General features: G+C 34.5%; 1 protein-coding gene across 2 annotated transcripts in view; it reads right to left on the bottom strand.

The window, feature by feature from the left end:
* LOC306847689 (rho guanine nucleotide exchange factor 2-like) overlaps positions 1 to 14,756 on the bottom strand; it is a 51,685-nt gene that overhangs the window by 33,435 nt on the left and 3,494 nt on the right. Inside the window, exons 2-7 of one of the 2 annotated variants that reach the window (XM_079381793.1) lie at positions 11,362 to 11,424; positions 11,067 to 11,254; positions 9,829 to 10,000; positions 8,877 to 8,982; positions 8,541 to 8,580; positions 8,311 to 8,455 (exon numbers count right to left, since the gene is read on the bottom strand). In XM_079381793.1, coding sequence (XP_079237919.1) covers positions 8,311 to 8,455; positions 8,541 to 8,580; positions 8,877 to 8,982; positions 9,829 to 10,000; positions 11,067 to 11,254; positions 11,362 to 11,397 — 687 coding nt within the window. In that variant the 5' untranslated portion in view covers positions 11,398 to 11,424. Of the gene's footprint in view, positions 1 to 384; positions 750 to 8,310; positions 8,456 to 8,540; positions 8,581 to 8,876; positions 8,983 to 9,828; positions 10,001 to 11,066; positions 11,255 to 11,361; positions 11,425 to 14,756 lie in introns of those variants that run through there. The other variant, XM_079381794.1, reaches the window with a different exon arrangement.

The following is a 14,756-nucleotide window of genomic DNA, read 5'->3' as shown; positions in this document are numbered from 1 at the left end:
AATGCAGCATCTGAGCAGCCTTAAACTTTCTGTGCTGCCTTTGCAACATACCAAAGATGACATCATATTTCCTTGATGACATTTATACACATATATAAATTTATTTTTATAGTCACAAAACACACTCAGTGCTTTTCTGAAGTATTGTTTCACTGCTTTTGTATTAAAACAATTTATGTATTAATAGGCTACAATATGCATTATCAAAATACAAACTGTTGGATAGAAAAGAACTGAATTGACTTACAACATACTTCTCAAAACCTAATATTTTTAATAGTCAATATTAGTCCCTATTAGCGCTAAAATCCCTTATGAACCATGACGAACAAATATTAAAGTGAAATATTCAAACAGAAGTTAAAGGTGTGTCGTCGCACTTACCCGCTGACTGATTTCTCTCATCCTCTCCTGGCGAAGTTTCGACAAATCCGCTACTCGAGACATTACGATATTATAATCGTCTTTAGTACAACCAAATCGAGTCTTCTTACGGCAAAACCATATGTATATGCCATTAATTAAGATAAAAGTTCCCTCTGGCCCCGTGTATGTCTGTCTAATAGCAGCGTTTTTAAAAGGCAGGAGACATTCACAGAACAGTGCGGTGCGTTAACTTTGAGGGAAATAAGCTTCTCTCTCTCTCTCTCTCTCTCTCTCTCTCTCTCTCTCACACACACACACACACACACACACACACACACACACTCTCTCCCTCTCGCTCTTTCTCTTTCTCTCCTCCCCTTCAGTGAAGCGGTGTTGCCTCGTTCAGGAAGCGCAAGATGACTGTATCCCAGACCGCTTAGATAACGATATAAAATCATTGTATATGCTTCAGTTAAAATGAATGGTATTTTGTCTCTTAATGCCATATTGCAAGTATTTCTAAATCAATCTAGGAAAAATTACTTTTCATTTATAAGAGTAAACATTTTCTTTCTTTCTTTTATTTATTTTCTTTCATTTTTTACTATTTAGCCAGAAAAAGACATTAAATAGTAAACCACCTTGCGCACAAGTGTTGTAATGTCAACTTTCTAACTTTCAAAATTACCTTTCTGAAGGCAAAATTATATCACTATATTTATAAATCATTTTAGCTTGAGAATGCTTTATCAACTATGTTTGTAAAATAATTAAAATATATATATATATTTAATATCATGTACATTTCTAAATATAGAATTATCATGAACATTTTTGTGAGCGTTAGAACTGGTAACATTTATGGCTATACCAGTCAGTTTTAGTCTTTGCAAAATCCTAAAAAATCTGCATATTAATATAAGGCTCGTCACAAGTTAATATGATGGTTTAAGTACAACAGATGCTACCATCGGTCATGATGTAATGATGGTCCTAAAGCAACAACAGCACTGGAGCCTCTCAAACCCGGTCGCTGAACTCCTTCAAACAATGACGTCAACTTCAGCACCAACACCTATTCAGCATTTCTCAGAGAGGACTGTACCGCTAGAAGGAACTAAGACAACTTGTGGTCTGCATAAGCAAAAAGCACCCTTGAGTGAAATCAGACCAGTTACTACCTTAAATGAAACTGAAACGATAGATAGTTAATTTATTATGCAAATTAACATTTAATAATAAAGATATTTAGTTACAACATATAACATTAGGAAGTCTGTATCCAATGCTTCTAAATGCTGCAGTATTGAGTGGCTCTGCACGCACCTCTGCAGATTACCTCTGTGTACCGGGAAAGGCAGAAAATGGTGGACGTTTTCTTTTGGGAAGAGAGCCGAAGGGAGAGGAGGGGAGATTCTTTTCCCGCCATGGCCACATCTGTCGCCATGCCAACAGTGTACTTAGACTTTGGCTGGGTTATGAGGGGAGCCTGGAAAGTTTACAGTGGGCGGCAAGGTTTGGGGTTTTTATACCATACGGGCACACTCACAGAAGCATGCAAAAGACTGATTGAATGCTTTTTCTTTTTTTAAATATGTTGCATGGTTTAAAGCTAGACAAATCTCTCAGCAGATTAAAGCAAGATTAAAGCAGGTCAAATCTTGCAACAAATGTACTGTCCCATCTAGTCATTTTGGATTCATCAAACAATACTGACTGTAGCTCAGACGCCATAATCCGGTTGAACAGATAAGAGTTAGATGAGCAGAGGACGAGAGTTGAATATATATACATACATATATATATATATATATATATATATATATATATATACAATATATATGTTTGTGTGTGTGTATATATATATCTGTCTAACGATTAATCGCATCCAAAATAAGTTTTTTTTTACAATTACATATTTGTGAGCATTGTGTATATTTATGTATACACAAATACACACATCTATCTATCTATCTATCCATCCATCCATCCATCCATCCGTCCACACACGCACACACACACAAATGTTCTGTGTGTGTGTGTGTGTGTGTGTATATATATATATATATCACATATTATATAACAAAAAATGGATATAAAATTCTATACACATTTTATATTATATAAAATATTTATAATACACATACATTTTTTTATAAAATACACTATTTTCTATGATTTTACATACATAAATATACTCAAAACTATATCTATAAATAAAAGTACTTAAATTAGCATTGCTTATAATTGAATACTATGCATTTTATTTGTTAAAAATAAAAATGTTTTGACTGTTACACCAAAGCCAGCTTGTGTTGGAATAAAGAGGGTTTTATTAAATTACTTGATTATGTAAGTTAAAATAAATAGTAAGGCTCAAACAAAAACCTTAATGTACTATGCTTGTGGACATTTAGTAAAATAGCGAGTTACATCACCATTCGGCTCTCAAAAAGCCATCCCTCCACCCATCACCATCACTATCCTGGTAGAAAATGAGTATATGACGTCTCTTTCTGTGAAATCCACTAGCTCTCCAACTTTAAATAGTGAAGCACCGTTCTCTCTTTCTCCCTGAGTCTTTCTCTTTTGCTCGCTCTTTTGTTCACTATCTCTGAGGAAGGACAGATTGCACTGTGGGCGGACTTCCACACAAGTGTTTCAACACTTGTTCTCCCTCTCCCTCTTACTCACAATTTCTTTAATTTCATGCACACAAGCTTTCTTCCTCGTATTGGTAATAACAAATGTGTGGCATGGGACCAGTTACATTGTTTATTAGCAGTCAGATTTCAGCCCCTGCAGCACTCCTGACCAGATCAATAATGATGAATACTCTGTCTTCAGTGAGTATTGAAGGGCTGTCTTTGTACTCGGATAATGCTGATGTTACCTGAGCAGTCTGCTGCAAGCTATGCTAACAAATGCTAATAAGCGAGATGCCACTTCATAATCAGTGCCAGTTCAACAAGTACACTGACTACACTGACTGATCTAATAGGCTGATCTTGTTATTCATCATTCATTTGACCTAAGAAAATAAATACATAAATACATAAAATTTCACATTTTAAAATTATATCCCATATCTTTTTTATTTTTATTTTCAGTTCTTTTTTTACATCATCTCTAATTTTTGCTATTTTTTTCTTTTTCATAATTACTTTCAATGTATTTGAAATAACAAATAAATTGTTTGAATGTAGCTTTTTTTTGCCTTTTCACAATTACTTTCAGTGTATTTGAAAAATAAATAAATAATACAATTTCACCTCTTAAAATTATATCCCACTTTTTTCTTTTTTTTTACATTATCTCTAACTATTTGTTTGCTTTTACTTAATTACTTTCTTTATTTAAAAACAAATTCAATTTAGCTATTTTTGCCTTTTCACAATGACTCTCAATGTATTTGAAAAAATAAATAAACAAATAAATAAATAATACATACATAAAATTTCACGTTTTAAAATTATATTCCACTTTTTCCTTTTTTTCACTTTTTTACATCATCTCTAACTTTTGCTATTTATTTCTTTTTCATAATTACTTTTAATGTATTTGAAATAACAAATAAATTATGTTTGAATGTAGCTATTTTTGCCTTTTCACAATTATTTGCAATGTATTTGGAAAATAAATAAATAAATATAATTTCACTTCTTAAAGTTATATCCAACTTTCTTTCTTTTTTTCACTTTTTAACATTTTCTCTAACTTGCTATTTTTTGCTTTTCTTAGTTACTTTCAATGTATTTGAAAAATAAATTCCCATTTTAAATTCACACAGTTGATATTTTCTTTCTTACTTTTTGATATTTTTTTAATAACCTGCGACTTTTGATATTTTTCCATTTCATAATTATTTTCATATGTTTAAAAAAAAAAAGTAAATAATTATAATAATAAGCTCAGATAGATCGGAAACAATTTTTATGGAAGACAAATATTAGGGTTAAACTGTTTATTCAATAGAACAGAATAAAATTCTTTTTTTTTTAATATGCATTTTAATGTATGCATTTTGCATGAATTTGCATTACACTGAAGTTGGTAGTTACAATGATAGTGGGTGTTAGATGTGGTCATGACTCTACACTGAAATAGATGGCTAGAAAGAGAGAGAATGAAAGAGAAAGAGAGAGGGAGCGTTGCTGTGGGTTACCACTCGATAGAGGAGGCTCTCTTCAGAGCTGCTTTCTGCGGCAGACGGGAAAATGTGTTTTTCTGTGCGTTTTTATGACAGTAGGAGTTATAGTGAGGACTATGTGTGTCTGTGTGTTTTTGTAAAGATAATGACCAGGTTCTGGAGGCTGAAGCCTATGAGGCCTGTCATTCAGCACAGATTGTGTCACACAACACAACGTGATGCCTTAAGGTGAATGTGTGTGTGCACATTTGTATTCATGAGTGTATTTCTAATTTTGACTAAGTGAGATGCTGCATCAATCACAGAAGTTAAGAAGTTATATTTTGTTCTTGTGGCACTGTCAATAAAAAAGTCATTCAAAATTCTATTACAATAGATATATCATTAAAAAAAATGTATGTAAAAAAAATTGCATCAATAAATGAAGGCAACTTTACCAAATATTCGCACCCTTATTTTAAAATCTCTGTCTGTCAGCGAGGGTGTGGGAGGGGCTCCAGCTGACATGTTTCACAGATGTTTGCTTCTGTAGTGGGATTGCCAAACCAGTGCAAAGGCTTTATAACCACAAAAAAGACCCTGTGCTCCACCCTACGGGCCCCTCTGTGGCTTTATGAGTCTCCCAACAGCTTGGAGTAAGCATGCAGCAAATGGCCAACAGTGAGGGGAAACACTCACTTTTTTACTGACTTCCAGTAAAAAATCCTGACATTAATATTTCAAGAACAGGTGTCCATCTGCATTCGCTGGGTATTTCCCACTTTATGAAATGCATTTTATGGCACGGTGGTAAGAAACTAAGTTTGTAATGTGTAATGTAATGCTTAACGTTCACCTGTTAAGACATAAATGTAAAGGGGTGCAGAAAATAGAAATTATGTAAGTTTATAAATGGCGGGACAGAAAGAGCAACTCAACGATGCAAGAAAAACAGAGGGGACGCCTGAGAGTTAAAGATAATGGGAGGAGGAAACAGGCCAGACGATGAGATGACTCTGCCAGACTGTTTACTTTGCAGCTAATAATCATCACACACACACACACACACACACACACACACACACATCCCTGCAATGTGGTGGTACCACTCAATAAGAAAGAGCTTTACTATACATGATTACTATATTTATATTTGCTGCACAACTTTCACTACAAATAAGTTTAATAATAAGATGAAGCCTTATCTGAAAGTTTAAAATCACATGTAAAATCTAAAAATGTGGTACAATACAATCAAAACGTTCCCTCTCAACGGTAAAGAATTAATACCTAAAGGCTGACAGAGTTAAAAACAAACCCGGTCATGCTGCTTTGAGTTTGTGCCTGTGGTCTGTCCTTTCACAAGCTCCTTCTGTGTGTGTGTATGGGCTCAGATCAGGCTTCAAACAGCTGACTGGACCCGTGTGTGATTGTTTGTGAGTGGGTATGTACATGCAAGCGTCTGGAACTGAGAGAGAGAGAGAGAAAAGCAGAAAGAGCTTCCAAGGAAGTCTAGTCACATGAACGTCGGGCTGTGCTTCCCAGCTGATCATATGCTTGTGATCTATCAAATGCATAACCATATAATGCAGAAGAATGTTTTAAACAATACCTCAGACAGAAGTGTGTTACTAATAACACGAATTTAGAGAAAACTGTAGACTCTACTATAAATCTGGTAATGTGCTTTAAAAAAAAACAAGAATTTGCTATTTAAGCAAACAGTGCAGCTTGCTTTATAAAGAAAGATGCTGTCTCATAAAACTCCTCCTGTCTTTTGCTGGACTGTTTGTGTTGGAGTCTGGGGGCCTGGCAAAAAATCTTATTCCCTAAAGTGGACGATTAATCACGAGAGCCAATTCTGTCGACGCTCCCTTAAGATCTGATTTTTAGTTTCATGATGTCATGGAAAGACCTGCAATTCAAACAGACCTTTAGCTGTGATGATAAGAGTTTAAATGATAACTCAGTAAATGTGACGAGTCTTGACCTTATAAGTTTATATTGGTTTGAACTGACACATGGGAAAGTTTACATGAAAGCCTGTTTCCTTGTCAGGGCAAAAATAAATAAATAATAAAAAAGGTAATTGCATCTTTCATCCACAATTGTGACTTCATTTCCTCTAACTGCAAATCATAAAAATGCTAATATTTTATATATGTCTGCAATGGGAAATTGAACACATGAAATTATGTATGCATATATATATATTATATAAATAAAATGTAACATAAGTGAACAATGACAGTGTAAATAACAAATGTGACAATAAACACTACCATAAAATATCTTATAAATAAATACCATTCTTTTGAACTTCTATCCATTATAGAATCATGAAAAAAATAAACACACACATTATTAAGCAGCGCAACAGTTTTCAACTTTGATAATAAACATTTTTTCTTGAGCAGCAAATCAGTATATTAGAATGATTTTTGAAGTGTCATGTGATGCTGAAGATTGAAGTAATGGCTACTGAAAATTCAGCTTTTTATATACAATTATTTTAAATTGTAATAATATTCAAAATATTACTGTTATAACTATATTTTTGTTCAAATAAATGAAAAACAAAACAAAAAACTTACTTTTGAATAGTAATAGTTTGAATAGTAATATAGTCTCTTTGGAAATTCTCAGTAAACATTCTCATAATTACTTTTTTATTTTTTACTTTGAAACAGACTTCTAAAGATTTGACAGTCCATGAACATGACTAACACTAATGTGAATAAACAAGGACTTTGTTTCACAAGCACTGCGATACCGACTCAAAAACATCATCACTCGACCATAAAATCCTGCTTCCTCATGTGCCTTAGCAGTGAACTGGGTCAAAGACAGTATTCTGATTACCATCCATCCTTAAAACAACTACAAAAGGTGCTTTATTCATTCACAATAATATTGCATATCACTCTCCCAAGATCATGTTAACTAATGTTGAACAGTACCTTCTGATAGTTCAATGAGTGTTTCTTAAACCAGCCCATAGATCATGTCAATTAATTGAAACCTGAAGGGACAGTTCACCCAAAAATTCTGTCATGATTTACTAACCCTCATGTCATTCAAAACCTGCAAGACTTTCTTTCTTTTGTGGAACATAAAATATGATATTTCGAGAAATGTCTCTGCTTGTTTTTGTCCATATAATGGAAGTCAATGTTAACTGTTAACAACATTCTTCAAAATATATTTTGTGCTGTCACTCAAACACAAAAAAGCATGAAACTGCTTGAACTTTTCTGAATTTAATAAAATAAATTATTATGGCTTTGATAAGATGTCAAACCTGCAGACTTTGTGGCACTTTCTGAGAAATTTTAGCTGGCTGCCAAGTGAGTCAGTGTTTGCCAGGCTCTTATGATTCATGACAAGCTGGAGTCTGATTCTAGGCGCATACCAAGCAGTGGAATTTCAGCTGGGAGCTTAATGAAAGTATAGAGTGAGTATTATTAGATTGAGAACTAATTATAACAGCAGAAACTTAAATTTTACAGAGAACAAGTGGAGGAGGTAGACAGTAGACACAGACACATTTTTTAAATATTATTCAGTTGCCTGTTCAGCAGGATTGTCTCACTCTGCCCTCTGTTGGACAGGAATGGGACTATTGTCCAGTTTCACTGCACTGCTTCCTCTCTCCTGAACTAAAACGAGCAATATGCCATATGCATACAACTGGTAAAACTTAGCTTCTGATGACAGATTAAAATAACAACCAACCAGAAATGATACTGGTCATCTACGTAGGTTTGCCGTTTGACACAGTAAGCACATGAGTGGACAGGAAGCTGGGCCCCTACCTTGCTTTTAGCAGTCATCTTGCGCAAGAAGCTCAGTGTTCGTTCCAGACGATTTCCTGAGGCATCTTCTTTGTTTTCGTGCCTCTCAGCCTTTATTTGCTCTCTATCTATGTCCCAGCCTGCAGCTGCAATCTCACTGTCTATACTGTATCAGAAATTAAAAGTATTGATATTTGCAATTGAATATGTTAGGATATTTATGATTAAAACAAGCCAGGACTGAGACACACCTGTGAGATGATCCTCCAATCTGGTGGTACGAAACACTCTCTAGATCACACCGAACAAGACAAGAAAAATGTTCTCATTGATTTGAGGAAGTAGAATTTGGATTGCACATGACGTAATGCTGTCTTCTTAATATCAGTTTCAGTTTCACTGTCATAAATAAAGAGTCAGAAACATAGTGGACATATAATATTTGAACACTTATTTTTAGGGGGGAAACAGCATAATACAAATAACATAAAAAAGTGAGGAAAAGAACCACATAAGAAATATTAATTAATGGTTTCCATTTAATTAATTTGTGAACAATCTGAAAACCCCAAACACACTCAACTGACCATGGCAGTAGGAGCGTGGGCGAGGGGCGGAGCTTCTAGGCATCTGCTGCATCATACACAGGCTGGGGGCGGAGACACTGCAGCCATGCATCTGATTGGACTGCTCCTGGGGGAGAGATTTACAAAGCAGTTATCTAATTAAAACTAAAATAATTCATATAAACTACTGTTCAAAAGTTTGGAGTCTGTATGTTTTTTAAATAATTACAGAAATACAGTTAAAAACAGCTGTATTATGAAATATTATTACAATTTCACTTTTCTATTATAATTAATAATAATAATAATAATAATAATGAATATAAACAATAATTAGTCATTTAATTCTGTGATGGCTGTGAAGCTGAATTTTCAGCATCGTTACTCCAGTCTTCAGTGTCACACGATCCTTCAGAAATCATTCTAATATGTTGATTTGGTGTTCAAGAACCATTTCTTCTTATCATCAATGTTTAAAACAGTTGCTTCTGCTTAATACTTTTGTATAATAGTTTTAATAAAAATTTTTACTTGATAGTTTTAAAATTATGATACTTTTCTTTCTAGCCGTGAAAACCATTTATTTAAAATTTATTTGAAATTATTTGTAAAGACTGTTACATTGTTACAAAATATTTTCCACTTTTGATCTTTTTAATGCACCATTGTAGAATTTAAGTATAACATTTTGTGTAAATTTATTGGAATCCACTGTAACGTTCAATATTGTGCTGTTTGCATATGTACAGTTATTTTTCTGAACATAAAATGCATTTCACATTTCCACTGAGTAAGGTACAAAAATAGAAGCTGAAACTCTTCATTTTGTTGTTTTTCCACTTTTCCAGTCCATGATCAGTGAATTAACTTGCTGCTCCATCTTGATCTCTGGATGCTTAGAAGGTGGCTACTAACTGTAAGTATACAGTACATAGTAATGCAGCTCACAGAAGCTCTGTGTGTGTGTTCTAACCTCCAGCGCTGATCGATGATGTTCCTGATGCTCGGCTCCAACTTCCTCCTCAGTAAGTGACGTCAGGGAAGCTTGAGTGACAGACCTGCGGGCTTCTCGAGCTCTTTTTGACCTCAATGCACCGTTAAGCACTAAGGACATCTCATCTGGGTCCAGATCTTCAAGACTCACACTAAGAAGAGAGAGAATGAACATTAAATTCACATACATTGTTATTGCATGATACAACAAGGTAAGTAATTGAAGGTCAGACTTGTTTTTTGTCCTGTTGTCTGATGACTATCATTACAAAGTACCACAAATTATAAGTTCCACAGGCCATCTGCAATAACATAAACAAACCTACACATATGTAAACACAAATATATACAAACTCATAACGTTATAGATTTAAAAATTTCAGTCTTACTATTTCCTCTTCCTTTGAATGATTTTAAGTCGACTTCTTTAACGCTAACCTGAAAATGAGCTGCAGTATATCGTAAGATCCTTACTGGAGAGACCTATGTATGTCTGTGTGTTCTTATCTATGCGTGTGTGTGTGTGTGTGTGTTTGTCTCTGTCTCCTCACTGAGTACATTGGCACTGGCTGGTGGTGATCTCACAATAATAGTCCACAGAGTGACACAGTAGAAGCCCTATATCAGGACAGCCATGGACGAATGTGTGTGAGAGAGAAAGAGTTATACAGCACAACACTAAATAAGAATAAAAAGAAATACTAGGAAGCCTATATAAGTGTGTGTGTATATATATATATATATATATATTTTTTTTTTTTTTTTTTTTTTTTCATTAAAATGGTTCAATATATATATTTTTTTTATAAAAATGTTATTTGAGCACCAAATCAGTATATTAGAATTATTTCTGAAGGATCATGTGACACTGAAGACTTCTGAAAATTCAGCTCTGCCATCACAGGAAGAAATAAGTTTCTTTGAAATATCTTAAAATAATAAAAAAAAAGTAACAAAAAAAAAAAAAAAAAAGAAATATCTTAAAATAGAAAAGAGTTAATAATGAAATATAGTACATTCTAATAACAAATTATTATTAAAATGTAATAAATTACAATTTTAAATTATAATATATATATATATATATATACCATCATGATAATTCATGTCAGTTTAAATAAATTAATTTCCTTTTCTTTTTTTTTTAATTAAGGTAGAGCACACGTGGACCATTATAAAGTATCAGGACATTATCACAGAGATAAATGTGTTTTTTACCTGCGTGTGTCATTGGGTGGATATCCCTGTGCCACAGCTCCAGGTTCCCAGCTGTGTCTCCTCCAAGGGTCGAGCTGAGTCAGGTGACGAGTGGCAGGGGAGCGTAAGGTCACGACCAGCGGAGAGCAGTGAGGAGGTGAGAATGAGTAACAAACAGGACGAGGAGAGGGAGGAGGAGTGGTCGACATCTGGGTGTAATGAGTGAGAGAACAAACAAATAATGCTCAATTATTGGCACATAATTGGCACACACATTGTTCTTTCCTCAGACAAATACAGATGCACAAATTCATACCGTGTCCATAAGGTCAGGCAGCTCCTCAGGGCCCATACTCAGATTATAGCTTCACTGCTCCCCCTACATATCAAAATATGACATTACTATTTCTGAAAAATGTACTTGGGTAAATGGTTCAAAAAATAAAATCATAATAGAAGTAATAGCCATTACATCTGTTACATATCCAAACCACCACTAAAGCATGACTGAAGTCAAAATTATGTGTATAGCACTTTTCACAATACAAATTATTTAAAAGCATCTTAACACAAAATCATAATGTTAATGTTTCTAATATTATAAGGGATAACTCACCCAAAAATGAAAATTCTGTCATCATTTACTCACCTTCACGTCGTTCCAAAGTTTCTTTCTTCTACTGAGTGCATAAAACAAAAGAAGATATTTTAAACAATGTGGTAACCAAACAGATGATGGTAGCCATTGAAAAAAATACTAGGCTATGTAAGTCATTGGCTACCATCAACTTTTTGGTTACCCACATTGTTCAAAATATCTTCTTTTGTGTTCAACGGAATAAATAAACTATTTTTTGGGTGAACTATCCCTTTAATGCCTTAGCCACATCTAGCAGTTTTGAGCTGGGTGATAATATAGTTTACAGCTGAGATTTTCTAAATAGCATATATCACTTTACGCTCTATGGTGGTCGAGAGAGCTCAACGCGCTGCAAATACAAAAAAACACCAGCAAATTAAGAAAACAACTTCGTCAATTTTACAACACATGCGCTGCAAATGCTCACAACACAACCAAACAAAGAAACGTGCTGCAAATAAAATTCTTTATTTGGTTGTGTTGTGATCATTTGCAGTGAGTTTCTTTATTTGGCTGTGTTGTGAGCATTTGCAGCACCTGCTGTTAAACTGATGAAGATGTTTTCTTGATTTGCTGGTGCTTTTTCTATTTGCATGTGTTTTCTGAAGTTGAGCTCTCTCGGCCACCGTATTATGCAGGTATACTGTAAGTATTCTTATAAAGTTGGATAAACTATCTGATTTTATAAACACATCGTAAATGCCCAAGGAATGGTGCTGTATCCAAAAACACAGGTTGGTTGTTTATGCTATTGGATAGTATATTTCTTACTTCGAAAAATATGTATATTGCTCAATTACTTTAATGTACTACTTTTTTGTTTGTAGTTTATAGTATACTTAATGTTTTCAAAACTGTAGCATGACTACTTCAAATTATGAATAACTTTTCAGTTTCAAAGTAGCTTCCCCAGCATGTACAGTAAATGTGAGTAGTGCATCAGTGCTTTCACAATGCTATGAATGGTTACCAGGGCATTATATGGTTGCTAAGGTTTGCTGATTAGTTTTTACCACATTGTTATGCGATTTCTAAGATGTGCTGGATGCTAGGTGACTGCTTTCAAGCTAAAAGTCAAAAGAGCCCACCCTTAAGTCACTAGATATGACTAAAGTCTCTCCTCCAGTGTAATTCTATGCGGTTTTAACTGGTGTGTTTATCATCTGCCAGATGAAAGACCGTTCTTGACATAAGGTACTTTTTAACCTGATGTGACCCTTAAAAATGACTATTATTGGTGGAACCTAACATAGTCAGGTTATTCAGTCATATAAAATATTTTTGACTTTCATAAAACCAGTTAATTAGATGTTACCAGTATTTCTAGCATATGTAACAACTTTTTTGCAGCATAAATAAGCCTGTTATCTGATATCACAGTTCAGTTTACAACTGCAATAAAAGTCCATCACATGAGAGAATTCATCCCATCATAAAAGCTAGGCCATTTCACAAAAAATTTAAAAATGTGTCGCAACCTCAGTGTTACAGGGAGTTTATGGAAAGTGAGTGATGGGCTGGGAACGTTTTCACTTCAAGAGTCTGTTTATCTCTCGTTTTACCTCCCTCCTCCTTTCTTCCCCTTGGTCTCTATGGTTATCGCTTATTGGATAACACTGTTTTGAAATTGTCTGGAGTGGTTCCGCTTCCATCCTTTTCTTTATTCCTATTGTAATAGGAATGCATTGTGAAGCACACATATAAAACCAATTCCTCTCCAGTAAAACGGCTTCTGTCTCTCTCTAGTATTCCTGTCTCTCTCTAGTATTCAGCAAATACTAAAAGTGAGTAATGCTCTGCAAATGATTTGTCTATGAATGCACACGTCACAAAGACACAGCCTGCCAACAGGCCGAGATAAGGCCGTTACCACCTGTTCCACACCTTTGTGTGCAAGCATGTACAATGAGAGAAAGTGGATGGACTGTAGAAAGGAGAATGTAGAGGTTGGGACTGTAGCGATCAAAGAGGTCAAAGTTCAGTGTTTTGTTTCATTGCACTGTATATAATGCTTATCAAACATGAATCTTACACAGTATGTTTCTACTGTCTAATGCCATTTTTTTAAAAGACATCCTGTCATTTATTCAAACTCATGTTGTTCTAAATCAAAGGACTTTATGTGCCAAACTTCAAAAAGGAAACAAAAGCACCAAAGCATCTTAAAAGAGGTCCATACAACTTGTGGACTATATTAAAGTCATCATTTACAGACAATCTTCTGGGCAGTTCCACTGAAACTGGAACACTGAGTCAATAAGTTCAACTCATGAACCAAATCAAGTTGATTCATGTATTTTGTGAAATGGATCAACTGATGCATTGAATAAACATGTGATCTGATTAAAAAATCTGATTCAAGATAACAGAAGAAAATGTTAGTGGAAAATCTGGTTTATCCAGGATGCCTAAAGTTTTATTTTTATTTTTTTTTTCTCCAGTACACGAGTCACAAATATGCAAGGACAAAATCACTAATAATTACATTTCTCATAGGAACAAATACATATTTATTAATAAAAATAATGGAAAATACAGTTTTGATATTTTGGCTGCTAAATTTTCACCTTTGGTAGGTGTGGCATTATTTTGGACGTGTACATCTGCTCGACACAGATGTCATAGCTTTTAAAATTCCACAAGATCATCACAAGATTACTGATAATACCATGATCACATTATGTCACCATGAAGGCAGCCAGCGCTTTTTTCCCCCAGACACACGAGAACAGCAACTTTCTGTCTTTTATACACCATCCGACCCCTCCTTCTTAGTCTTTCACTCCTCCACTGCTCCTGGGCCTCTTTTCTAGTCCTCTCGCTGATACATTTATTCTTTCTTGCGTACACTCGCCCCTTTTCCACCTACTCTCTATCTCCACCCTAACTTTAGAGTCTAGCCCCAAACAATGGATAGATCAAATTACCTCCTGATTCATTGCTCAACAGAGGCGTGGAAGTGGACCATGGATTTTTATTACTGAACATATCTGATGTCTTTAAAAGTGAAGTGTGTGATTTCTGCACTGCTAGCACTGCAATGGCATGGCTGAAAGAATAATGACTGTTTT

This window comes from Barbus barbus (genome assembly GCF_936440315.1).
Source record: "Barbus barbus genome assembly, chromosome: 27".
Classification (NCBI taxonomy): domain Eukaryota; kingdom Metazoa; phylum Chordata; class Actinopteri; order Cypriniformes; family Cyprinidae; genus Barbus; species Barbus barbus.
The sequence above is the reverse complement of the archived record's forward strand: the minus strand, read 5'-3'. Positions and strand labels throughout refer to the sequence as shown.